At 39.5% G+C, this 27,618-nt stretch overlaps 1 protein-coding gene across 1 annotated transcript in view; it reads right to left on the bottom strand.

Moving 5' to 3' along the window:
- Window positions 1–27,618, bottom strand: part of babam2 (BRISC and BRCA1 A complex member 2) — a 123,071-nt gene that overhangs the window by 60,634 nt on the left and 34,819 nt on the right. The window contains exons 5-6 of the mRNA XM_086275533.1: window positions 18,833–19,027; window positions 15,723–15,797 (exon numbers count right to left, since the gene is read on the bottom strand). Coding sequence (XP_086131659.1) covers window positions 15,723–15,797; window positions 18,833–19,027 — 270 coding nt within the window. The remainder of the gene's footprint in view (window positions 1–15,722; window positions 15,798–18,832; window positions 19,028–27,618) is intronic.

The raw sequence follows: 27,618 nt of genomic DNA, 5'->3' as shown, positions 1-27,618 counted from the left end.
AAATGATTTATTGTGATCTCATTGCTTAACATCACAAAAACCTGCATTTTAACAGGGGTGTGTACACCTTTTATAGCCAACGATCATCTGAAATCACTGCTCAGTTGAGTCCATTTACCAAACTTACTCGAAAAATGAAAATGCATTCTCACATTCATGCCACTTTAACTTACAAATGACACTATAAACAAAAGATAAAAGTAGTGATCATGATAGCATCTTGATCAGCTCGAGGTACTTCTCGAACCTTTTCTGAATGTCCTTCTTAGACTTTCTAGCAAGAAATAAAAGTATACTGCATGAGTGACTTGAAATTATGACTTCTTCTAATTCAAACACTCACATTGCAACTTTCATAATTCTGACATCAGGGGCATACACATCCTAAGGTCCCCATGCAACAAACAAGCTACGATTTAGTTTCTTCACTACAATCAATTCCATATATATTTGTTATTTTGTAGGAGATATTCTGGCTAGACTTCTATTTATGTAGAAACAACATCTATCCAGCTAAGGCTCATGTGGTTCAGTATTGACCAGGTTGCTGACTTTACTCAACATGTCTGCTAGTTAGCTCAATCCATAGACTATATGACATACCAAGTAATTACTCCTAAGTAACAGAGTAAGAAAATACCACAATCACTCATCAAAACTGAAGCACATTTCTTGGTAGGTCTGTACTACACAGCAAACCAGAATATTGGAAAATTGGACAAAAATGTTCCAAAGCACCAACAGCATAGAGAGAGAGAGGGAGAGCGCTCAAGTTAAGTGTCAGTGAATGGACACTGCAGAGTGGAGGTGAAGCCTAGCAGACAGCTAGCAGCTACAGCTCGCCATGTTGGGACATCTGTCAATCAAAGCGGCCATGCCCCCCACTTCAACGTCCAGATGGATGAGTTAGAGTTGCTATTAAGAGAGAAACTATGCACAAAGCCCCAAATTGACTTTTTCTCTTTGTGGCCGGATATAAACATGTTTATTTCTGGTAGAATTTTAGGCATTTTCAAAATGGGAGTCTACAGATCTTGTCTTTTAGTTGTATTTCTGGTGTTCAAATATGCTTCCTAACATTTAAATACAAAAAGCAATAACAGTATTGCCCCTAAATGATATCCCACTGGTGCCAGTTTAAAAGTACTTTGATAAACCTTGCAGGTTGCTTCATAATCATTTTTCCTTTAGTTCAAAGATATTTGTTATTAAACCTGCAATTTTCTATTCATTAGTTTCCACCAAGCCAAGCAGCCCACTAGACCAAAAGATTTAATAATATGCAGCTCTATTCATGTTGTTCCAGCATGACATCACTACATAGGAGTGGGAAGGTATGGAAAGCTAAATGTATTTAAATACAAAAGTAAAAGCCTGTAACTGTTTAGCTACATAATAATGGAAACTAATGTTTTTGTCAACAGGTTACATATTTTTATGAATATACATATGACAGCCAACATTACCAATTATGTGCATCTTTTTATTAGTGTCAGGGAGGCCACGGTCTGCTGATGTAACACTTACACTCAAAAATAATCCACCACCTACCAGCCCACTGTAACCTCCTCTTTTGCAACGGCATCCAGCTTCTTGCAACAGTGGAGTTTCAGTTTGCTGTGTCAGCACAGTCAGGAGAGCAGTGTGCATTTCCTGGCTTAACTTTGGACTCAGACCCATCAAGGAGCAGGTTTTACCCTCACTTGCTATTATTTCGTAATATAAACTGTCACTGCTCTTTTTTTCCCCATTAGATGTATATTTCCACTAGGTTGTTTCAAATCAGTTATAAGATGAATATTAACTAATACACAGAGAATAAAAAAAAATCTGTATCTAAACACTTTTTGCACTTCTATTTTACACCTTTTATGCCTGACATTTAAATTCATCTTGGAGCGCATACCAAGCTATAATACATCCTGTCGTTTAAAAGCCACATAATTGTTCATCTGCATGGAAGCATTGGCTGGCCTTTTCAGATTTCAGTCGTACACTACATTAGTGAAGCCCAAACTGGCAATTACTTGACAATGTCTTTTGGGCAACTTGCTTTCCCAGTAAATGCCATGTCTCAGTGCTATACGAATACGCCATCACTCAGCAACAGCGCTTTCAAAAAACATGCTGAAAATAAAATGAATGCATCTGGATATGCTTTGGTTTACCCTCATTTTACTCAAGGCACAGCTGAAAAGTGGCTATGTAATTCCAGCACTGGAAGTGATAAATGTGCACTGAAAAAAAATCATTAATGAATAAATACACATAGCCTGCTTAGGACAAAGATGATGACAGCACAGATAGCAAACTGTCTCTGGAAAAAGGCATCTTGGCTTCAAGCCTCACCACAAGCAATTACAAGTAAGAGGAGTCCAAACCCGATTTAAATCTTCTTGAATGATACAAGTATTCATGTAGCTACTAAAAAAAGTTTGGTGTTTTTTTTTTTGCACATGTGTGTGCAACATTTATTCTTTAAGCATTCCAAACAAAAATAATAATTTAATATTATTATATCCATCTTCCATCTATTTCATATTATATCTATTTCAGGACAAATAATTTTCTTTGCCCCACTGGGTTATCACTGTAATGAGCACCCAAGAATACAGGTTCAGCAGGAAAGCACTACTTTTTTGTACCACTGGCAGAGGTTGAACAAAAAAAGAGATGAGACTGAAGAGGCAGAGTTGAGACACAAGAGCAGCACTCTCTGAACATTATGGGAGTAACCTGCAATTATTTTATAGCTCTTAAGATTCCTGAGCTCTTAGTCAGTGTTTACTGTGCAAGGGCACGGCAAGGCCACAAATTACAACCACTCGCTTTGGTACCAAATGCTCAACAGTCACGCACAGGCCTTTCTAGATCAGCTGAGACTGGGCAGACAAACAGGTAATGGAGGGGAAGGCGACCATTAGGTAATATTTTGATGTTACTGTTTTTGCCTTTTGTCATGTGATGACAAGAAATGGTGTCACTGCAGTTTTTTTAAGCTGGATAATGGAGAAAAAAAAGAAAGAAATCTATTCAATGATTAAATGAAAACAACTATTCTGGCCTGATGTGAAACTGTGGTAAAAACCACACAGCAGCAGATAAAGGAGATAGAGAGCAAGAGGTAGTGATTTCCGCGCTCAGGTCATGACACAGCAGATGAAACAGTGGCCAGGTGCAGTAAGTACGCTGGTCGTAACTTAATGAATAATATGAATTGTTATCCAATATACCACACATAAACAGTAAAGTTTACTAGTTGTCTAGTCTTCCTCCAAATACAAACAACCTTTAGAATAAAGTCAAGGAAAAAAGTATGAATTTATGTAATTATTATATTATTACCACTTATGAACATACAAAAAGGCCAAAAGTTGGCTTTTCATGAGTTAGATTAGAGTGAGCTTAATTGAATATAATATTCACTGCCAGGAGTGCATACTAAGGATAAAGCTGTATTATCTATTTTTTAACTATATAATTAGAGCTGTGGGTTAAAAAGTGCAAATATAAGACATCTACAGGCAGATTATGCGCATAAGTCTGTATATACTATAGCTAAGTCTTCAACAGAAATCTCTGTATTTTCCCAGTATTTTTGTCTGTTCGATTTTTAAAAAAAATGCTTTGGTAAATTTAAAAAAAGGTAATTATTACAACCTCTTTGATTTCGCTTGCGGTGAGGCCAAAACATCAGCAAAAAGCGTGTAAGGCAGTTTATAACCATATTCTTTCAGCTGCAACCCCAGTGGTGTTGCACGTGTGAGAGTAAGCAACGAGTAAGGCAGGCTGACCCACAAGGTCAAGGCTTAGAAGAATATCTATAATAAGGCTTAACAAACATAAAATTGCTTGAAGCTAACAGGAATAAAGATTCTCCTAAGAATCTGTGTTTCCTCATGATGCTTATCAGGGAAAGAAAGACTTTGCTCTTTCTTACTATCAACACACAAAGATTCAAGGGATCTTTTAGAAATGTTAAAGCCTTTTTTTTCCCAGAAAACTAATATGTCATATTTGATATATGTTGATATCTTCAACGTAACTTGCCTAGAGAAGTTAGGTATGCAGTTACAAGTTACAGTGGCAATTTATCCCATTAAGAAGAGAATCACGGTCATCACACTGAAAAGGTTTAGAGCTGACATTACACTGATAAGCCCCTAACCCTGCTTTACATTACTCAGAGCTAAAACTTGTTTTCCTATGATGAAAGAATAATTTTAAATACAAACTTTATAAGAAAATATCCAAATGTAGACAGAGATAAGCTGTTCACTATCCTCAACAACTATGTCATCAACAAGTGGCATTATACTGACCCAGAAAACAGTTTCTGAAATTAAAATGTTTTGTATTCTTTGTTCCCCTGATACAAGTGTTACCATATTCTGGTCCTCAGTAAAAGCACTAGAGTTTTAAAGAAAAACTATTTTTAGCCGGCCAGCACCACACACACCTCAGCCGGATAAAATAACAGGTGCTTTGTTCACATGTTCACAAGTGCACATGTTTCTGAAAGTGTTGTGTGCATGGGTGTACGCAAGTTGTTTTCCAGGTTTCTGCAAAGAATTGTGAAAGACTCATCATGTGACGCACCGGACCATCTTCAGCCACGACTTCTCCAAAAGCTCAACTGCCGCGCGTAGGGGGACGTGACCCGAACACAAAACCGCAACAACAAAAACCTCATGAGGGGTTGGGAAAGGAGTGGCAATTATGTGGCAACTGGGGAGGTAAGGTAACCGCTGCAGCCGCTGCAGGCTGATCTCCATTTTGTCCACCAGGAGAGGAGAAAAAAAAGTGAGAAACTGGACAAAAACAAAAACCAATCATGAATGGCGTTCTGGCATCCTCAAAAGGTGCTCCATCGCCAGTGGTGTTTCAGCAGTGTAGGCGGTCACAGTAAGGGGCTTTGTGTCAGTCTCCAGCTCTGTTAATCTGGACTTTCTGAGGAAGTGATGTGGGGGTAAACTGGTTTATTTTTTGTTCCTTTCTCCCCCCTCTGTAATAGTAGTGCAGGAAAAATGCAAAGTTTTTTCTTTTTTTGAGCTTCCCACAATTTACTTCTAGAACTTACAGAATCATACATTTAGTTATGGCACCTTTACATTCATGTAAAAATCTGACTGGAAAGCATGTTCAGTTTAAATCCTCAACTGTCCTTTGATGTCTATCTGGGAAGACAACATGTCAGAGATCAGGGGAATTGCCCATCACGGAGAGGAGATGACCTTTGACTGACAGCTGTGACACCTAAAATAATACATAATGGAAAACAACGTGAATATGGTCAAAGAAAAGAAGAATTTTGAACAAATGTATTTTTTTATACTTCTTTTTACAAAGACACTGCTCTAAATGACTTCACTCTGTATCTCATTCTCTGCTGGCCTTCTCTGTTCTGTGTGTTCTCTGATTTAGAGTACACCCTTAGCATCAGCACTCCTTATAATTTTACATGCAGGTCTTTCCTGAAAAAGAAATCCTGATCAGTGATGCAACCTGTTTAAACCAGGTGGGGAGAGAGTAGCAGGAAAAGGAGCATAAGGAGAAAGAGATGAAGGATGAGGAGGAGAATAGGAAGAGTAGGAAGGAGGAGAAAAAGAAAGAAAAGAAGAAAGAAAGTCCAGTAAAAAGATAAATAAGGATAACTTTGAACTGTGAAAAAGGAAAGCTGCTTTAGTTGAAATAGGGAGATGGAAGAGAAAAGAAAAGGTCCCTTTTAATGACTTGAAAAAACAATGCTGTGTGCTAACAATACCTGCACATGCACACACTGAGAGGGAGAGAATTGCTTTTATTTCTTCTCCACATGACTGATAGTGCTGCACATTTTCAACACCGTAAAATAAAACGATCAATTTCAATGCACAAATTCAAGTTCAACCAGTGTGTTTGTGAATCTTGCAGGTAAAAATAAAAATGTTTTTCAATTTGATTTCCATTCATAATTGGCTTTCTGTAAACCGAATAAAAATTAAATGACAAACATCAATCAACGCTATTATTCAGCTCTGCCGATAAATGCTCTGATAATGGCTCCATCGTATGATGTAAATGAGTTCATTTCCTGGAAATGACTGACTGCTATTAACATTCTTGATCTATTTTAAAACCTCACTTTGTCAATAAAGAAATACAGAGAGGACAAGACGAGTGGGTTGGTAAAAATCAATTGTTTTGAATAAATAACACCCACTTAATCAGCCCCATGAATTAATCAAAGGCTGACCTCGTGCTTTCAGTAATGCTTCCGGTTTGATCCCTTCACAACCCATTTAATGCCACAGCAGAAGGAAAACTCTTCAGCATGCTATAAGCTATAGGTCATACAGATATTGTTCTGCTTTTGGTTGTGGAGTCAAAACCCAAATTATGCAGAAAAAAAAGAGGCAACAGCTTTGAGTGGAGGTTAATGATTCAAATGACATTTAACTAGCACTGCTCTATACCTTAGAGCGTTTCAGCAATGTAAATAACAAGGGCATTAAAAAAAAAAGCTATATTTAATATTTAAAAGAAACACTACAGTGTCTCCAGGGTATCTGTTCAGCTCAGATATATTTCAAAATAAAATAACTAAAGTCACAAGACAACTGCAAGACAACTTTCATCACATATAACCTTGGATTGTGCTGAAAGGAAACTCCTGCATCCCTCCGTACCAGATTTTCCTTAATGAAATAAAGTAGCTGATCATGCCCAAGTTGGCTGCTGGGAAAAATTTGGATGCATAAACGTCGAACACTAGCATATATTTAATTTAAGGGTGTTCATGGCAGAATTTGCCACGGCAATTAATCCGATCTTAATTTCAATCTGTTTATGGGTGTCAACAATTGGGAAAACAAGATAATCCGGTTTAAAAACAATGAATTATTTGCAACAATTTTTACTACAAATCCCTCACTTGTCTTGCATTATAATTGAAGCGTAGCCCCATTTAAACTGCATCTGAAATTTTAGCTCAAAGTCACTCAATGTTTAGCTCAACAGAAGGAGATTTTATCTACAGGGGAGTACACACTAAAAAGTGTAAAGTGCTTGGAAAGAAAGCGACTGGACTTCTTTAAGTTTCTATGTGGACGAATCATTAACAGTGTCCTGCAGCTGTCTCTGTCTCCATTAGCTGAGGGTCTCTTAAATGATCCACTATGGGGTTGTTTGTTGGTGGCTTTGGCTCTCTGATGCTACTCCTTTGGCTCCCCGGAGGCAAGCAGGGGCCGGAGATAGTCCCTGGTAAGATGGGTTTAATGATCAGTAACCTCATCTAGTCTGTGCTCAACTCCCAAAGAGATGACCCTGTGCCCCTCCACATGCTTTTATTCAATTTACTGTTTTTATGTTAGGAAAGAGAGAGCGAGAAAAAGGATGTAAACACACAAAACTGTAGACAATTTGATTGAGAAAAATATGATATTTAGGAGCCATTCTGCAGCATTGGTAACATTCCTCAATAATCAAATATTATTTAAATGTCACTTTTCTAACAATCTTTCCGTCCTTTTTTAGTTTGCCCTCATTAGCATGACTTGTGTCGTGTTCCCCTGTGTCTCCTTCTTTCTGCTAGTTGGATCTTGCATTAGCGTGTTTGCCTAATGCCTTTTCCTCATCTAAAGTGTGCACCTTTCTTGAATGCAGACTTGTATTTTTGGATTTTCTTTTCTCTTTCGCAAAGAGTCCTTTACACAACAGACACATTGTCACATGCTTGCCCCTCACTCCGCTTTGAACCCAAGCAATAGCCTCAATCTGTCCTCGGCTCCGTCGGCATACTCTCACCCTCCTGCTGCCGAGGTGAAAGTTAGCACCATTGTTAGACAGCCCTCGGGAGCACATTTTAGGAGGACCATTAAACGTGATTTATAGTCTGCGTTGAATCCCTTTAGGTAGTGTTTGACATCGTTGTTTGCTGTTATACTGCACGTCTGCACTGCGCCATCACGAGTCAGACTGAGCTGATCATGCGGGTCTTGGAGCAGATAAATAGTGAACAACGATCACTTTTTCTGAAACACAGGAAAGAGAAGCCTGAGACCAGCTATAAAAAAGACATGAAAATGTCTACAATGCAAGAACACTTGGATTAGCACTGAAAGCAAGCTTTGCTTTTCTTTCATGGAGGCATTATCCTTGTGCAGATCAACATTAGCGGTACATTAGTTTGTGTTTGCACTGCACAGACCTGTCACAGGAGTTGCAGCATGCATTTAGTTACTATCAGGTTTTACATTTCTCAAATATTCTGAATCGCAAAATATATATATAAACATTTCTTTTAACAGATTAGACTTGACCTATTTGATCTATACATTTGATCTTTTCCATGCTTTATTGTAAATACAATATGTCCAAAAGTTGATTCTGTTCATCTGGACGTAGCGTTTTGTGGGAGAAACGTTTCATCACTCATCCAAGTGACTGTTTCAGTCTCAGCTGACTGCAGGTTTCCCCAATCTTATAAACAGTACATTTGAATAATAACTGAAACCAGCCCACTGAGGAACAAAGGGCTGGGAGGTCAGGTCCTTAATCTTAATTATGCAAATTCTCATGACCATTGATCAACAACCACTGACCAAAACCCACTGATCAAAGACCACTGATCAATGGCCATGAGTAACATTCACAGAGAGTTGGGGAATGGCTGCAATCACAGCATTGTAAGATGGCGAAAGATGTACCCTTAGGCCCCCTCCCCGATTCAGAGATGGTCTTTCCCTTTTCACGTAAATGGCCTCCTTGACTCCGCGCTCAAACCAGCATTCCTCCCTGTCCAGGATGTGCACATCCTCATCCTTGAAAGAGTGTCCACTGGCCTGTAGGTGTAAATAGACTGCAGAGTCCTGACCTGACCAGGTAGCTCTTCTGTGTTGTGCCATCCACTTCGCCAGAGGTTGTTTGGTTTCCCCACTGTATAAATCCTGGCAATCCTCCTGGCACTTAACAGCGTCCACTATGTTACTCTGTTTGTGTCGGGGGACCCGATCCTTGGGGTGGACCAATTTTTGGCGCAGCGTGTTTTGGGGTTTAAAAGCCACAGAGACCCGGTGTTTAGAAAAAATGCGTCTCACTGCTCCGATACTCCTGACACATATGGGATCACTACAGGTTTTCGCTTGGGCAGCGGTTGTCCTTCTCTCCTGGGTCGGCTGGAGCACCTGGATGAGTAACGAAACGTTTCTCCCACAAAACGCTACGTCCAGATGAACAGAATCAACTTTTGGAGATTTACTTTCCTGGATGATTGAGAATGCATGAAGACGTATATACAATATGGTTTTATGAGATTTGCATTCTGTTTTTATTCACATGTTATGCAGCATCCCAACTTTTTTGGACTACACCGTGTACAAAATTCTCTGCTGCTTATGCCTGGTGAGGAGTAAATAATGGCAGAGTCCACAAACCAGAGAGAGTAGTTTCCACTCTCATTTAGCAATACTGTGGATTTTGGTCAGTAGGCGGTAAACGTGTGAAACCTTAATTGCACTGACTACAGAGATATTTAATCAGTCTTATGAATTGGCTTCTGATTAAACTTCACACAGTGCAGCTCTCTGGCAGTTTGATTGTTTCCCGTTTCATGCTGAGAAAAAGTTCATTACTTCACCTTTGTCACAGCATCAAATGTTAATTTTATATAATATCAATATTTACATTTTTTTGTATTGTGAAAAATAAAAACAGATTTTGTCTGCTTGTGAAAATAACGACATATTTGAATGATTTGATTCTATGTGGGTTATTAAAATGTGATGTCAGATCAATTTTGACAGTGCTACCCACCAAGCCAATTCCCCTCTGTGATTTTTTTTTACTTGCTTTGCTTTTTAAATGCTGACTAATTACAATCAAGATGTAGCTGCAAACCATGACTTAAGTTTGTATTCTTTCACAAATCCTGCCTTTGTTGAGCTGATCTTTAAAAAAAAAAAAACATGTTGGGAAATGAAAAGGAATTACAAAAATAATCAAGTCAATGATGCTGGAACAACAAATTAGAAGACAGAACGAGGGCCCACGGCTCTGCTTCACCCTGACCCTCCCCTGTCAGTTGCTGCCTGTGGAGCTTCGAAGGTTAAAGTGTGTGTGTGTGTGTGTGTGTGTGTGTGTGTGTGTGTGTGTGTGTGTGTGTGTGTGTGTGTGTGTGTGAGAGAGAGAGAGAGAGCAGGAGTGTGAGGATGTAGGACCAAAAATAATTAGAGTACAAATAATTAGATGCAAGCGCTCTTGTTGAAGAGTGCACAGCTTGCACAGACAAAAACGAGGATAGAGGGATGCTCGAGGCTCAATACAACCCACCCTCTGGTCATTTTGGCTAGAAGCAAAGTGGTGGTGGTGGTGGGGGCCTACGGTTTACATTGGGGAGGCTGGGAATGGAGGGGGAAAAAAATTAAGTCGTATAAATAAAAATCTGATAAATCTGGCCTTAAATAAGGAAGGTAACATTCTGCAAAACATACATTATTGATTAATTTCTAATTACTAATTAGCATGTTTTGGAAAACAATGCAGAGATTTACACATTGCTGTAAAACCACAGAGAATTTTGCAATAATAGAAATCTTTTGTACATTTTACTGCAAAATATTGTTTTGGGGTTTTTTCTCTTTCCCCAAACACTGAAAAGTCTTATTTTAGAATTGTTATAACAATTATTTTCATTTTGCTGGGTTTAGACTAGTTGTTGCGGATGTTTATACAGGCAGTATAAGTAAGATGGATGCAGCTGCTTGCTCTTAAAAGTGAAGCTAACGGGAAAGCGCTTTAAAATCTGCCATTTTTTTAAAGGCCAGCAGGGGGAGACTCCTCTGGTTGCAGAAAGAGTTCTTTTTAAATAAAAGTCTAGGAAAAAATGTATTATTACATGAGAAAGAATAGAGCTGATAGAGCAACTAGGGAAGTAAGTAATTTGAGACAGAGTGAAATTCCATAGCAAATAGTCTAACCAGGGGTCACCTTTAGAGTGCTTGTTAAAACGCTACAAGCAGAATGCCTGTAACTATAAAATAACTATAAAATGCAGGAAATGCAGGGCAACTGCAACAATGCTGAAATCTTGCTCATTACAGTTCAAGATATACAAGAAACTGAATTCGGGGTACATGCAGGACGACACACAGACCCAGATTTTACAGTAACAAACTGTCTATGGCGATAACAGCGGAAACTATTACATTTTACATAGCACTGAGCACTTATATATTTAAAACAGGTAGAGTTTAAACTAACGTGAAAAACAAACAAACTGGTAAATCTAGCTGGTGTTACTTTGTTTTATCCAACAGGAACATTTCATACATAAAACTGTCTAAAATAATTTATATTTGGGAATTTAGTTATTTTTTTAATACAGGGTGTGTCTTTAGTTTTTTTGTGTGTTAATTTTAACACAATCCTGGTTTAAAAAATACTTAAAATATTTGATAAGTGTGCATTAAAGGTTTTAGTAACAGTAAATCCGTTCATAATTAGGGCAAACAATTCTAGGAAACTGTCTAATTTAGTTTTTTCTGACAACTACATCAGTTTAAAAAATTAAAATGTTAACCCAAGCAAATGAAACACTGACTAAATAAATAAAGCTATTACTGAATATAATATAACTAAAGTAAACTAGACATACCAAAACTTGAGTAAGTCATCTGTCCTTGACACTGATTGAAATGGCAGAGATTGTGGCTGAGGAGGAGAAATTGCTCAGTGAAGCTTTCATTTTTCAATGCACACAAAGCTACACAACAGAGCAGATACCAGTTAGCTCACTAGGCTTGGGTAACCTGAGACAACCTATTAGATCAATGCTAACCACACATCCAACATGCAGACCACAGTCAGTTTGGAGCTGGTGAGACGGGTCAGTGCTTGTGCGGGAAACAAAACTCAAGTGAAGCGATAATGGCAGGTTCAGTCACGAATGGGGCTCACTCCACACTGATCAGCGTGGATATTTAGAAGCAAGCTACCCCTGCATATAAACAGCGTGGACAGAGGACGGTCGGGAGCAAAAGGTAGCTCATTTAAAGAAAAACTCAAAGCCTTTAAAGGAAAATATTCATGGTTGAAAAATAAACGTTGACACCACCCATGTTGTGAAACCTAACCAACATGCATAAACGTGCTGTGCAGTTCGAGGTCAGAGGCTAGCACTAAATGAGAGGGGATGAGTAAAAGCAGCTTCAAATGGGTGACAAGCAAGAGGTCAAGGTACGATCAAAGGATGAGACACTAAAACGGTGCCCAAGAGGACTCCGTGGCCTTTAAAGGGGGAGAAAACTGCCAACATCCATCTGTGTGCATTTCACTCCCCTTCATCTCAGCGCTCAGCGTCCTTCCCACTCCTTTCGTTTTGACTATGACGGGCTGCCCCCTTTAAAAGAATGAAATAAATAAAGTAGCATTCCTCCCCCCTCCCTGAGGGTGGGCAGCCCATGCAGGAAGGTAAACATGTCCACTGTGGTGAGCTCAGACCACGCGGATGCATTGCTGCAGGTAACAGTCGTCCTCCACAGCTCTGTGCCCACCAGCAACATCTCAGCATCCACTAGTAGTGCACACTAGCCTATGTCTGAACAGATTTCCACTTCACTGCCAAACCGTCTCTCCTCAAGCAAGGACATCCACGGATTTGACGGGGAGGTTGATTCAAATCAGGGTCAACAGTCTTACCTCTACCTACAGCACCTGGCTGATGGCGTGTATTCTGTCTGGAAAGCGTCACCTTTTTGACTTCTGAAGTGCCGACTTTTTTTTGTAAAGGCTTTCTATTAGACAGGTTGGAATTCATCTTGAAGGCTTAGTGGGTGTTCAGATGAAAACGGCCCCGTGATAAAATAATGCAAGGGGCAGAGCTGATGAGAAAAGGTTGCTTCAGGTAACGGTGAGACACTGGAGTACAATATCTAGTGAGAAACTGCAGATTCAAAAGGATCCAGACTAGATTTATCAACTGGTCACCAAAATTACTTGCAATCTCCCTATGGATATTATAAAACCAAAATGCAATCACCAAGCAACCAAATTTTTCCTAGTTATTTTTACATTAGGGTGAATGAACCATTAGCAAATAAGCTAATGTTAGTTAGTACTAGCAATAAGAAAGCCTGCTTTACCTAAAGAAGCCATCTTTCCCAGCAGGTAGAAAATACGGTCTTTGATACATGGAAGTATTGAGTGTCTAAGCTCAGCTAATTCACCCCAACTCCAAGAACTGATATGGTGACCTAGGCATTTTTGAATCAGCTAACGAGATACATACAGTGTAGATAAGTTACAGCTAGCAGACTAACAGCTGAAAAACATATACAGAAGTACAACGTATCAAATTATTACAGAAGTCAGTGAAATCCGTAACACTAAATTATATCTTGGTTCAAACATTACTGATTTTAACCATCAGTGAATCATGTAATGGCACAAAGCAATAAGTGTAAAATATTAGTAACAGCTAACTTAGGGGAGGTCAGCCAGTTCACTGTAATGAAACATGTATCAAGTACTGGTAGCTTTGCCATGTCCAAGTCTGCTTTGGTGCCACGATAACGACACTCAGACACACAATATACCCTAGACTCTCAGATGCTGTAGACGAGCTGGAAGTCTGGAAGCTTCACACAAACATGAAAGAAACGCTGACTTCCGCAGAGTTAACTATCACGTTTTTTTCTCGTGAAGTTATTCAGAGCATCTGCACATGTAAACAAATGAATCCATTAAATCACACACAATATAAACCGTTTACTCCAAAATATTCAATCATGAAAAAAAATGCATGCATGCAATCACAGTCAGCGACCCACAAGCCGAGGATAGCTGGAAACGTTGTGTTAGTGTACTATATTTACACACAGAATGATGTAAACAAAGAGTTATCCAGTGGAAAAAAAGAGCATGGGTGAAGTTCAGTTTAACTAATTTGTGATTCCAATGCTTCTTCTTGTGAGGAATACATAGGCCATGTCTGTCTCCTCTGTAAAAGCACAGAATTACATCAAGTGCATGAACGTGCATTGCACAAAAAGCAATCAACTTGAACTAATCGCACAACAACTGCCAAACTGAAAATTCAGGTCATCTATTTGGCGTACAGTACACTGATGTTCTTAGAGTCCAGCCTATACGCTGCATAATCCCGTTCCTCTTTTTTAATGCGTAGGTGGACAAGGTGTGGGCTGATGTTCATTACTTTCCTCTCTGCGAGTCGATACTCTTCCTTAGTCTTCAAGTGCTCCCTCGGTGATGCTATGTATACCCTAGCTGCCAAATACAGCATTATACAGAGTGTGTGTGTCTGTCTGTGTGTGTGTGTGCTCTCACATGTAGAGAAGAGAAAATGATAAGATGAGGGTGACAGGAATACTCATCTACATCCAAGATTTGGTCTATAATAATATATGTAAATATGAAAGAGAGTTCTTTGACAATATTGTTTCTCTGCTACAGAGCTACCACCACCCACTGGTGAAAGGTGTCAGTGTGTGCCCAGCTTCTGTAAATGACAGGAAGCATGTTGCTAAAAAAATGTCACCAACAGTGCTCTCTCAAGAGCTGAACCTAGAAGCTTTCCTGCCTCAAGACGTCTGGGACCAAAAAAAAAAAAATCCACCATCACTGGTAATGTGAAATATGACTTTGGATGAGACCAGTCTCAGGGCTTCAGGTCTGACAGACATGGGGGGGATGACAAAGGATGATGATGGTTGTTGTTTCCCTTATGTTTCCAATCACACAAACAGAGGCCGGGCTGAAAAAGGCCAGAGAGCCTCAGCCTCCTCAGCCGGCAGGCGGTTCAAAATCAGGGGACAGAGTGAAAAGAGAACTAAGATGAGGGAGAGTGAGAGAGGGGTAAAGGCAATAAGAGAGAGAGCGAGAGAGAGCTAAGCTGCCTGCAGACACCACGCGGCTCAGAGCAGATCGACAGTGACGGCTGGCTGATTAGTCAACTCGCAGCCCCCAAGACTGAAGTCTGCGTGCACGCACACACATGCAGAGCTGCACTGGAGTTCATTTAAATAAATCCAGCTTTTATCAGTACTCAAAACACATGCGCACACACCTAAACAAATGGATACTCATGACACCTGAAGGAGGCTCATGCAGTAACCTTGAGTCTGTGTATGCAGGGCTTGAATTTCAGTGCAAGATTGTGGGTATTTCATATTTTACGACTGATTCCTGCACACATAAAATTCTCTAGCCTAACATATAAACATAATTATGATGACTGCCCAGAAGTGCTGCAGAGGTAGACCGATATCCGTCCTGGACAACACCTTGTGCACTGCCTACAAAGCCTGTAAGGTCCATCTGCTGTTTCTAGGCATCTTGTTACCATCCGCAAAAATCTCAAATTTAAGAAGCTGAGACATACTCTGGATGCCATCAACTTTGAGCTGTAGAGTAATTTCTGACACAAATATGTTGTTTAATTCACCTGCTAAACAATTCTTAAGACCACCTTCTTTAATCTGTGTGTTATCATCAAAATTAAAAATGACAATCCTTATGAAATTGATGTTATTAACCTTCACTCTCAGCGTTATCAGATAAAAGGTGAGGCAACAGTCTAAAAACACATTTCAGTCACTCACAGCAATAAAAGGAGCTCAATTGTAAAATATAAGGTGCATGCATAGCAAGACCATGAAAAGAACAGAGGAGACAATGGAGACAAGAGTGAAGAAAGCCATTAAACAATATCCTTCAGAATTAATTACCTTAAGGAGATAGATGGGGATGTTGCTGAAGTCCACGGGGAGTTTAAGAAGGAAACGAGCAGAAAACTCTCCTGTCTGGGGGGTGAAAAAAAAGGTCAATTGTATTTCATGGAGTAGATATTTTATAATGCTCGCCTTTTTATATCAGTACTGAATGGACTAATACTGACTTTTAGTACTCTTGCTATGGTTTAACAGATGTGACATGTGACTTAAATACAAGAAAAAATAAAGTTTTCAGATGAATACAGTCCTGAAAAACTAAGTACACACTTACTGCTTCTATAGGAATTAGAGGGTAAGAAGCAGCCAGGTACTGATATGAACTAGATGAACTGATTAAATGAAAGTAAGCATCTGTACAAAAGCAGAGGTTTTATGAGCTTGCTGGTCTTCAGCATTCAGATGTGTGTTAAAGAAATCCCACAGTTTTCCTAAGAGTGGAAAATTGCAAAAGATCCAAGAACTCCAACTCTCCAACTCTAGAGACCTCAGTCAGTGAGTTAAATGCTAAAAACAAAAAACAATGAACAAGAATGGCCATACGCCACATTTGGTGAAAATCTGACACAGCATGTCAGCAAAAACATCTCATATCAACTCTCAAGCACAGTGCAGAGAGGTGAGAGAGCAGAGGTGTTGATTTGGGATTATTTTGCAGCCCCTGCACCTGTCAATGAATCGACCACATACTCCTTTGTATACTTAAGCATTCTAGAGACAAATGTAAGCTGCCCTTAGCCATTTTCTGAAAGCTAAAGCTTTTAAAGCAACCCAGTCAAAGACGAGACCGCAACTTGACTAAAGGGCTGTGATGGGAAAATTTCTCTGTAACAATGCGAAAGACTAGACAAGTCATACAGAAAAAAATCACTTCAGGATATTGCTGCCAATAGTAGTTCAACAAGTTGCTAAATTATGGGGGCTATGTAGTTTTTCCTGGGACTGTAGACCTCTAAGTTGGGAGGTTTTTTTTCTTCCTCATTTGCTCTAATTTGTACATTTTTCCCCCATTACACGGCCTCACAGATGATAAAATTCAGTCCACATTTTCTCTTTTTCCATTTCTTGGAATAAGACATGTTCCCCACACAAAATTAAACTAATGATGTTTGCATCTGTAACCATGTTTTAAAAAATAAACTTTTTAAAACACGGGACACTGACACACTCTTGTTCTTTAAAGTTCCAAACTAATTAAAATATCTTACCTGAATTATCTGATGTGTCGCTGTGACATAGTGACCGCAACAATACAACACTTGTTTGGCTTAATTCTTTCAATGGCTTCATCAAACTACATTTTATTTAAAATAATACCAACACTGTATTCGAAGTGTTATATGTTATATGCAAATTTATGCAGTATGATGTTCCAAGGCCAAACACTGAATCTAAATGTACAACCTGTGGTGTAAGCAGAGAACTGGTTTGGTTATTTCCACTGTACTTTCAGATAATGTCTTCACACAAGAAAACAGAAAAATAAGAATTACCTGAAAATCTGTAATAGCACAAAAAGCACACAGTTCTGACTTTTAAACACTGGAGCAGAGTCTTATTACCTGATGTTTTCCCTGCTATATGTAGTTAGAGATCCAGACACATGAAAAAGTATGAAATTGCGGAAAGTACAAGTGTCTACGTGCTTTCAGGTTGTGTTTGACTGTAATTGTGACCAAGATGATGGTAACAAAAATTGCAAACATTTCTGTCTTCCTGTCTTGTGTTTACTCATTGACCAACATATTTTAGTTATTTTTTCCACACGTGTTGCCTACAGTCTGAGGCACACGTGAGAATATGATCTTTAATTTCTCGTAATATCCTCATTTGTATTTGCTGTTTGCTGAAGGGCCATCAGTTCCACTAATGGCGTGTGCACTTAAGCGGCTTTTGATTATTCAGTATTGTTAAATAAAATCTTGTGTAAGTGTACCGCTGGGAGCGGTCTGTTGGCTGCTGAGGTCATGTGACGTCAAATGAACAAAAGATAGGCCCTGGAATGCAGAACTCTTAAATACAGGAAATGTCGAAATATCTTGTTTGTTTCACTTGACATTTGCATTAGCTATTTGGTTATTTCGTGTTTGATTGTGCAAGTTAAAACAACTATTAAACTAACTATAATTTGTTAGCATTTGCTTCCCTTGTGTGTCAAAGTCCGTCTAGTCAGGCACTGTAAAAGTTCCCCTCTGTTTCTTGTCTGTTGGGTCTGTTTTGATCAGCCTGGTCTGAGTTTATTTTGCTAGAGTGTTATGTTACGCTGGCATTTTAACTTGAGTGTAGTTCTGTTTATTTGACCTTCTTCAGATCCCAGAGCAATTATCTGACTTTTTCTACATTTCTTTATAAAGAGCTTTTGAGTTAAATAAAACATATTTGCTTTAAGACCTAATTGTACTTGTCGTGCCTAGCCAGCTCAGTCCCTCAGAGTGACGGGCAGAATAATGACTACCCTCTCCACTTGCACTCCAAGGTGGAGTCTGAGCCTGTCCACCTAACAAGAGATTTGCTGGACAGGCAGCTTCATATATTGTTTACTTATTTACTTGCAATTAAAATACTTGCTGAGGAGTGCCTAAAAAAAGGTATAATTTTATAATCCTTTTAAGCATGGGTGTTCCTGCTTTCACACGCACTAACATGTGTACACAAATGCGCACTGCCAAAAATATAGTTTAATTCTGTGGGAGGAATGAGTTCACAGAGATATAAGAAAAGAGGTTAGAATATTGCACCATTTAAGATTCACAACGGTTTAGTTTCTCAGTGCAAGAGTATAATGGCCAAGATGGGCAGCAGTTTAATCAAATACACAAAATTTTGTGCATAAGACACAAAATAAGTTTAAATCAATACACAAGATCAAAACATCCAGATTTTAAACTTCAAAATTAAGAATGTGCTAATAAAGTCAGAAAGGGTTAACTGTCACAGCTCTCTTAGGCCAAACAGAGAAGATAATACAGACCAACAACTGTGTTGTAAATAAGAATATACCAGTGGAAACCTTTCCGCTGTGTTTCTTTTTAACTGCTACCACGCAACTCTTGTTTTCTTAAGATGCAAAAACTTCACAATCACAAAATCCATAAACAGGAGCTTACCCAGCTGTTCTTGCATCCAGCATAAATCTCCATGTTGCGGCCGTAGTTGGGGTCTTCCAGCAGGCTGTCATACTCAAAGAGCAGTCTGGAGCTCTCACGCAGACGCAGGCACTGGTAGTGATGGTACTGCTGGATGAGCTCCTTCACCAGCTGGAGCAGACATTCAGGATTCCCAGCATCCCAGTGGACCAAGTGCTGAAGCAGACACCAGAGATGGTATGTCAGTAAAGATAATAGACAGCCCATCCATCAACAAGTCCATGTTAACATGTGAAGTCTGTACTCTAAGTACAGTGTTCCCTCGCTATAACGCGGTTCACCTTTCGCGGCCTCACAGTTTCGCTGATTTTTTTTTGTGTGCAATTTTCCATGTTTTTTTTGTTTGTTTGTTTGTTTGTTTGTTTTTTTAAACAGCGCATTGTGTTCTGCATCCTGATTGGCTTTAGACCACTGTCAATCAATCTCGTGCCGTGTCTGCTGTACAGTACAGAATGCGTTGTCAGATTTATCTTTGATCGCAAGCAGTGTGACTCTGAAGTGCTGCACTGCATGTTTGGAAGTTTTCCCCCTAACAAACACAACACTGTCGATGAAACGTCAACACCTGCAGGTGCCTTTGGTTTCATTCTAAGATACTGGACTTATTTTTCCACGAAGGTTTGAACTTTGAAAGTGTTTAACCAAGAGAGAAAAGTGAGAAAACGTTCATGCCTGTCTGAGAACAGAGTATAAAAGTGTGTAGTGAGGGTGTTTTACAGCCTTGAAACATCTATAATAATTATAAAAAATAAAGCTGGCTACTTCGCGGCTTTCACCTATCGCGGGTTATTTTTGGAACGTAACTCCCGCGATAAACGAGGGACCACTGTATATGCTATTTTGATTGAAAATGATTGTTAAAGACATTCATATTTTAGAAAATCTTTCGTAGATAAAGGAATCAGTACAAGCATCATGATCACAAATAGGACCATTTAAAAAACAATTCCTGAATAAAATATACAGTGGGGCAAAAAAGTATTTAGTCAGCCACCGATTGTGCAAGTTCCCCCACCTAAAATGATGACAGAGGTCAGTAATTTGCACCAGAGGTACACTTCAACTGTGAGAGACAGAATGTGAAAAAAAAATCCATGAATTCACATGGTAGGATTGGTAAAGAATTTATTCGTAAATCAGGGTGGAAAATAAGTATTTGGTCAATAACAAAAATACAACTCAATACTTTGTAACATAACCTTTGTTGGCAATAACAGAGGTCAAACGTTTACTATAGGTCTTTACCAGGTTTGCACACACAGTAGCTGGTATTTTGGCCCATTCCTCCATGCTGATCTTCTCGAGAGCAGTGATGTTTTGGGGCTGTCGCCGAGCAACACGGACTTTCAACTCCCGCCACAGATTTTCTATGGGGTTGAGGTCTGGAGACTGGCTAGGCCACTCCAGGACTTTCAAATGCTTCTTACGGAGCCACTCCTTTGTTGCCCGGGCGGTGTGTTTTGGATCATTGTCATGTTGCAAGACCCAGCCTCGTTTCATCTTCAAAGTTCTCACTGATGGAAGGAGGTTTTGGCTCAAAATCTCACGATACATGGCCCCATTCATTCTGTCCTTAACACGGCTCAGTCGTCCTGTCCCCTTGGCAGAAAAACAGCCCCATAGCATGATGTTTCCACCCCCATGCTTCACAGTAGGTATGGTGTTCTTGGGATGCAACTCAGTATTCTTCTTCCTCCAAACACGACGAGTTGAGTTTATACCAAAAAGTTCTACTTTGGTTTCATCTGACCACATGACATTCTCCCAATCCTCTGCTGTATCATCCATGTGCTCTCTGGCAAACTTCAGACGGGCCTGGACATGCACTGGCTTCAGCAGCGGAACACGTCTGGCACTGCGGGATTTGATTCCCTGCCGTTGTAGTGTGTTACTGATGGTGACCTTTGTTACTTTGGTCCCAGCTCTCTGCAGGTCATTCACCAGGTCCCCCCGTGTGGTTCTGGGATCTTTGCTCACCGTTCTCATGATCATTTTGACCCCACGGGATGAGATCTTGCGTGGAGCCCCAGATTGAGGGAGATTATCAGTGGTCTTGTATGTCTTCCATTTTCTGATGATTGCTCCCACAGTTGATTTTTTCACACCAAGCTGCTTGCCTATTGTAGATTCACTCTTCCCAGTCTGGTGCAGGTCTACAATACTTTTCCTGGTGTCCTTCGAAAGCTCTTTGGTCTTGGCCATGGCGGAGTTTGGAGTCTGACTGTTTGAGGCTGTGGACAGGTGTCTTTTATACAGATGATGAGTTCAAACAGGTGCCATTCATACAGGTAACGAGTGGGGGACAGAAAAGCTTCTTACAGAAGACGTTACAGGTCTGTGGGAGCCAGAGATTTTCCTTGTTTGAGGTGACCAAATACTTATTTTCCACCCTAATTTACGAATAAATTCTTTACAAATCCTACCATGTGAATTCATGGATTTTTTTTTCACATTCTGTCTCTCACAGTTGAAGTGTACCTCTGGTGCAAATTACTGACCTCTGTCATCATTTTAAGTGGGGGAACTTGCACAATCGGTGGCTGACTAAATACTTTTTTGCCCCACTGTAATGGGGTGATAAATGACCCAATTCATCCATTTTAGTTGCTAAAACAACTTGGTTGCTTGAGACCGTCAAAGCAAGTGACCAAATAGCCATGCCTCATCATGTGATGGTGTACTAAGTCCAAATAAAATAATAATAATTATAACTTAGATTTGTATAGCGCCTTTCAAGAAACCCAAATAAAAGTGCGAGTGTAGAGGATGAAAGGATCAAACAAGGGACTTTCATCCATGTTCAACGTGAAACCAAAAGTAAATGTGGAGTTATTATTTTTAGACAAAAGCATCTTTCATTTTCAGTTACTTAAAGAAAATATCTGTTGTCAAAGACAGTTTGGTTAAGGTGTTTTTGTGCTGCAAAACTCTCGGATCACAAAAACTTTGAAACTGTAGAATGTGGTCTTTTCATTTGAAAAACTAACTATTTCCCATTACCTTGGGATAACACATAAGAAAACACATAAACTTCTTAGGTAACACAGATGTTTTGCCTCTATACTATGTATACTAAGTAATGCTGTAAGTAATGGCAATTTTGAGTCAGCAAAAACTCTGACAAGGCATAATAATGTCTTTATCCCCATATCCATCATATTTCATCTGCACACTCCTCAAATATATCAGCACAACCTGTTGGAAAATTATAGACTACAGTATAGGTTATTTTGCAAGGAGCAATCATGGAGCGCATCAGGTAGTGCACTATATCTTCTCTCTCTGAAGGCTAACAGGAAGTATTTTGGAGCTCATGGTATTACAAGCATATATAGAAGTGGACATCTAGTTTAATCCCTATTTGGGGTGAAGCATTGCTGTCAGCTAATCTCCAATTTTAGCAACATATTCCAAACTGGTTACAACAGCGTAAAATGTTGTTACCCAACTGAAAATAGTTGCATAGAGAAAGAAAATAATACTATTTGTATCAGTAAAGATAGACCTTAAGAACATGGTAGTGGGGAAAAAACTGGTTCATCTTGGAAAAAGGTTAGTTGCCTAATTCTGAAGAGCCTACTTCCCATTACAGATTGAGGAGGAAAGGGTTGTGCTAAAGGATGTCCTGTGGCCACATTTAAACTGATATGGAAAAGTACTGAGTCTGAACTGATGTACGTGTCACATTTCTGACCTCTGTTGCCACAATGATTGAAGATTTTGGATAACAAGGCAGTTTGTATTGTCAGGATGCATACAAGAGCCCAACCGCTTAATTTACTTATCTGATTTTACTACAGCGATTAAATATCTGATGTTTGAATAGATTAGATTTAGTACATGTCTAAATGCTCTGTTGTGAACCTCTCTTTCACCAAACTCAGTTTTAGTCATCACAAGCAGAACTTGACCCTTTGGGACCAATATGCAAATTTACAGGATGGAGCTACAACCATCTGCCACATGTGAGTGAGCAGAACCAACCAAACATGACCAACTGGTCTAATTCTACCAAATAAAATAAAACAAATTGCCCTTTCCCCCCCTCACTCTGAAAAAGAACCCAATCACTGATGCGCAAGGAATAAAACAATTAGAATTAATGTGAACAACACCGTGCAAAAAATAAACAGCAGAAAACATGTCAGGTCTAATCAAGACAAATGGATGGCTGCGCTCTTGACAATGAATGTTGTGAGAGCTTTATAACAGAGATGCAAATCAAGACCAAAGCAAAGAAAAATAAATTACTGATTTAATGAGTCTACCTCATTGTCTGGACTGGAAAAGGCTGTGCGTGTTTAAAGAGATTCAAACGATAATTTAAAATTGCTCTTTGACGAGTGGCCATTTGCCACTTCTAGTTTTTACACAACTGCTGCCTTGTTCACAATCATCCAAGGTGATTAGATACAAGTCATTTTGGAAAAGGTAAGATTAAATCTGCCAGCGGGGAAACTTTTTCTCCCCAAAATATTTAACATGCAGACAATGAGGAGGGGAAGGAAAGGGGTCAAATGAACGTTTTGGTTTAAGGATGATGGCCGTCTCGTGCAGCCCCCTGGTCCTGAAAAGTGAAAGTGAGTCTCCATTCTGAAACTCATTCTAATTCTGAAAGTGAAATAGTGCTGGCAGATTCAAATTGTGGATAAGTCAGAACCAAGTAATGCAACTTGATGACATAACCACACTGGCCCAAGTAAACATGAAACTTCCCCAACCTAAATGATGAGCAAGCTGGAAAAGGATGCCTTTTCAGTAAGCACTGAGTAGGTGGAAGGATTAATAGGTGCTGGGAATGCCGTAACCGTTAACATGCATTATATTAAGGTATCAAAATCAGGATCTATTTGACTTGCATTAGCTTGTCTCCTCAACTGTCTGTCTCCCTCCTGGCAGTCCGGTGGAGAAGGCTTTCATTGTTTCACAGCAAACCACAGCCTCTTTTTGTCAAGGGAGGAGGAATGGCAAGGGCAGGCTAAACAGAGACGGTGACCTCATCGTCCTGACCCACCAGTGGTTACCAGCAATGCCGGGATTCCCGAAATAAGGGGGAGATGAAAACAAGGATGGGCATTGTCCAAAAGAGGCAGTCAGTGCCTAGGGGTAGGAGGGAGCTGAAACCGAGGAGAGACTGAAGAAGTGCTGTGTCAGGATTGTGACACAGAATATCAGCGAAGCTCCACTGAGGAGGGCGAGAGGGAGGGAGGAGGGATAGGAGGTGAGTGGGTGGGTAGGGAGAGAGGGGAAAAAAGAAGGCTAAAGAGCTCAGGCAAGCAGTCCAAGGCCAAAGAAACTGGACTGAGCCTAGGAATTTATACTCCCTGTGATAGGTAATAATAAACATGTGAAGTAAACTCAGTGAGAGAAAAGTATTTTTTAATCAGTCTTAAGATTAGACAGCTGTGATAAACATACCACAGAACTGCTGTTGAGAAAAAGCAAAGCAATAAGACAGGCTATTTCACAGAAACACTCCCTCAGTAATTACAGTTAAGGTGCCCTCAAGCTTAGTACTTAACCTCTCCTTCAGTGGAGCTATTCATTGGCCAATGACACAAGGGCTGAGCTTCTGTTGGGTGGCTCCCAGGTAAAAGAGACTGCTGCTGAAAAGGTTGACTTTGCCCTGCAAAAAACTGCTCTGTGCTCAGGCATTCATTTAGCTGGTTTTGTAAGGAACACTCCAAAGTGAAAATGATCATGGATACTACAAAGCTGCTACAGTTATGTTATGAATATATGTCACAGTTTCTACCTGCCTCACCCCAAACGGTCACGGCACATTGCTGTGCCTCCCTGAACCCAGTTCTGCTGGAGGTTTCTTCTTCTTAAAAGGGAGTTTTTTTCCCCCACTGTTGCCAAAGTGCTTGCTCATAATATGATCATATGATTGTTGGGTTTTTCTGTTTTCTTTGTATTATTGTAGGGTCTTTACCTTACAATATAGAGAGCCTGTTGTTGTAATTTCTGTGCAAAATTTGTTGCCCATAAAGCCTAAAAGTGTTTCAACACACGCACTTTCAACATTCTGAGCGAATCACTTTGGGTTTTTGTTTATAGTTGCCCTTTTGCACAAAATCATTTAATGCCCAGTCAGACTGGCTCAGATGTTTGTGTTCACACCAGCAGGTCCGCCTGGTATGCATGTTTGAAAATCATAGAAGTATATAAAAGATAAAAATAGCAACCTGGAGGTCACACAATGGTTTGTAAAGTCCCAGTACGAAGCCCCAGATTGAGCATTATTGTAGTCGGCATCTCTGTTTTTTGAGCCCAGGTATCACAAGCGAGGCATCGATGTGACTGAGAAACTGAGGGACTCTGCATTCTCAATTCTAAAGTATACACTGCTCCTTTTTTGACTCCAGTGGGGACCATAATTTGCAAAATGAGCACTTGAAACTGGTGATTGAAGCCAATAACCTCATCAGAAAAGTGTCTACCAAAGTCACAAATCAAGGTAGCAGAGGACTGTTTTCCCATAGATTTCTAAACAACCAGATTTAGTTTTTCCCGTCCAGAGGATTCATCCTCTGAAGGCCATTGGAAATGACATTTTCAATGACATCTTCTAACCTTAGAAAACACATTGAAAGATGCTAAGATATTTCACTGGTGACCACGCTGCTTTGTTATACATTTCATTGAAGTCGAATGTCAAAAGATCACCAATTTCAGTGGCAAACCTTTCAGTTGATGCTTCATAAAAGCTTTAAGCTGCTGGTGGTGCAAATGAATACTCAGGGAATCTAAACATTATATTCTTATGTTCTGGGGAAAAGCTGTAGCATATTTTAATGCACTCAGTCCACTTTAATCAAAATTGTTTTACATTCATGGCATTCAAAATCTCACCAAAATATTACTCATGCAATGAGCAGAAATATATTTAACCGAGGTACTATAGTTGAGATAATTTAGACTGAATCAAAGTGTTAAACTAACTTATGGTCTGACCAACAAAGCATCCAGCACTGCTTCTGAACCCAGCTGTTAGGGCGGCTAAAAAATGTATAGTTAAAAACAGTGAGTGCACTTGTCTTTGTCTCATATTGTTCGAATGTTCTGACTTTGAGTTAACAAGGTAGAGCTTGAATGCTGCAGAAAAACATTGGTCAAACATAGACGCAAGCAGAATGAAAAGCACTGAGCCAAAAAGCAATGTTCATGTGTTGCAATGTGTGTGTCTGTGTGTGTAGACATGAGAGTCTGTACAGACTCTTCACTGAATTGATTTTACACGCTCTGCTGAAGGCTGTGTGTGCCAAAAGAAATCTATGTGTATTTTTTTTTTCATGAATAGGATAAGCCCTGCGGAAAATGTACAGATTTGATACATGGGGGAAAAAAACAGCAAAAAACAAAAGATGCAATAGTCACAATCTAGGCTATTTGAAAGCTAAGATTGAACATCTGATGAGATGAAGTGGGGGGAAATATCCATCTATATGCCCTCTAGATCAGTCTGTATGGAAGTCACACATCTTTCTTAGGGCTTTAACCACAGGGGGTAGCTATCATGGTCTCAACAATAGTCCCCAGTTCAATCTGGACCTTATAATCCAATTATTTTGTCACAACACAGTGGCTAAACCTGTGTCAAAAGATTAAGCCTAACCTTGGCTGATGATAAAACCAGTCACCTTTAATAAATAAAAATTGATACCTTCCATTTTTGAAAAGAGCTCATATCTGTAAAGGAAGCAATTTATAATCGTATTACCTTAAGATATTAGGACTTGATTCAATATCAATGTTAAAAACTGCAGATTAAAAATATATTGGATTAGCATTAGGATTTAGCATTTTGGAGGTATTCATGTGTCAGCGTGTCCAAGTCAATGCTGAAAATACAGTCAAAATAGCTTAGACATAAATATTATAGAACACTATGCCTTTTATAAGAAAATGCTACTTCTTTCTGCCTATTGATTAATTTACTCAAATTACAGCTTGTTAAATTAAACGGGCAGTGTGTGGGTTTACGCATGAAAAAAAATGAAAAGAACAGCTTGTCCTTAAATTAAATCAAAGAGTCCATAAAGAGAACTTGCAATCCACGGGGCCTACTTTTAAAATAGTTGCTCTGCAAACGGAGCTTCTGTTCTCTGATATCTAACGTCTCAGCAGGAGGACCAGTAACTTTGATCTCTCTGGCAAAGAATGGTAATTTGAGAACGTTTCAAATATAGTATCAAATACATTTATCAGACTTCCAGAGTTAACAAGCGGCACTTACACAAAAAATAAGATAAAAGTTGACCAAAGTCCTTTCCTGGAATGTCAACAAGTACTCTAATGTTTCGGTATTGTGGCCTTCATCAGAGGAAGGTTGTAACATCAGCGTGGTTGGACAGTCGTGGCTATGAAAAATTCTCACTATAAATCTATTTGTCAGCTTTTTGACAGGCTGCCTTGTGAGCTGTGGAACTTGATGATTTGATTTAGTATCTAAGGAACTGAGGGCTCAGTGAATCATCTTTTACTTCCAATTCTATCCACAACATTATGGAAACCAACAGGTTTTAAGAGCTGAACGATGGCCGGGGACCAGGATTGCATGATTTCCGGTTTTGGCCATTCAGTCTCATGTATATCCAATTATTAGCCAGTCTTCTCATGGATCTGCAACATGCGCAGAGCAGCACAGGAAATAGTCACATGCAGACAGTGCTTGCTAAATGTTTGTAACAACGAACATAATTATACACTTAAGACACCTTCACCTTGCTGAACATGGATATTTT

Source organism: Aulonocara sp. 'chitande type north' Nkhata Bay, linkage group LG19 (genome assembly GCF_057382095.1).
Source record: "Aulonocara sp. 'chitande type north' Nkhata Bay isolate Kocher_YH1m ecotype deep benthic linkage group LG19, A_spYH_male_GT1.1, whole genome shotgun sequence".
In the NCBI taxonomy this organism is placed as follows: domain Eukaryota; kingdom Metazoa; phylum Chordata; class Actinopteri; order Cichliformes; family Cichlidae; genus Aulonocara; species Aulonocara sp. 'chitande type north' Nkhata Bay.
This window is presented reverse-complemented; position numbering and strand designations above follow the sequence as displayed.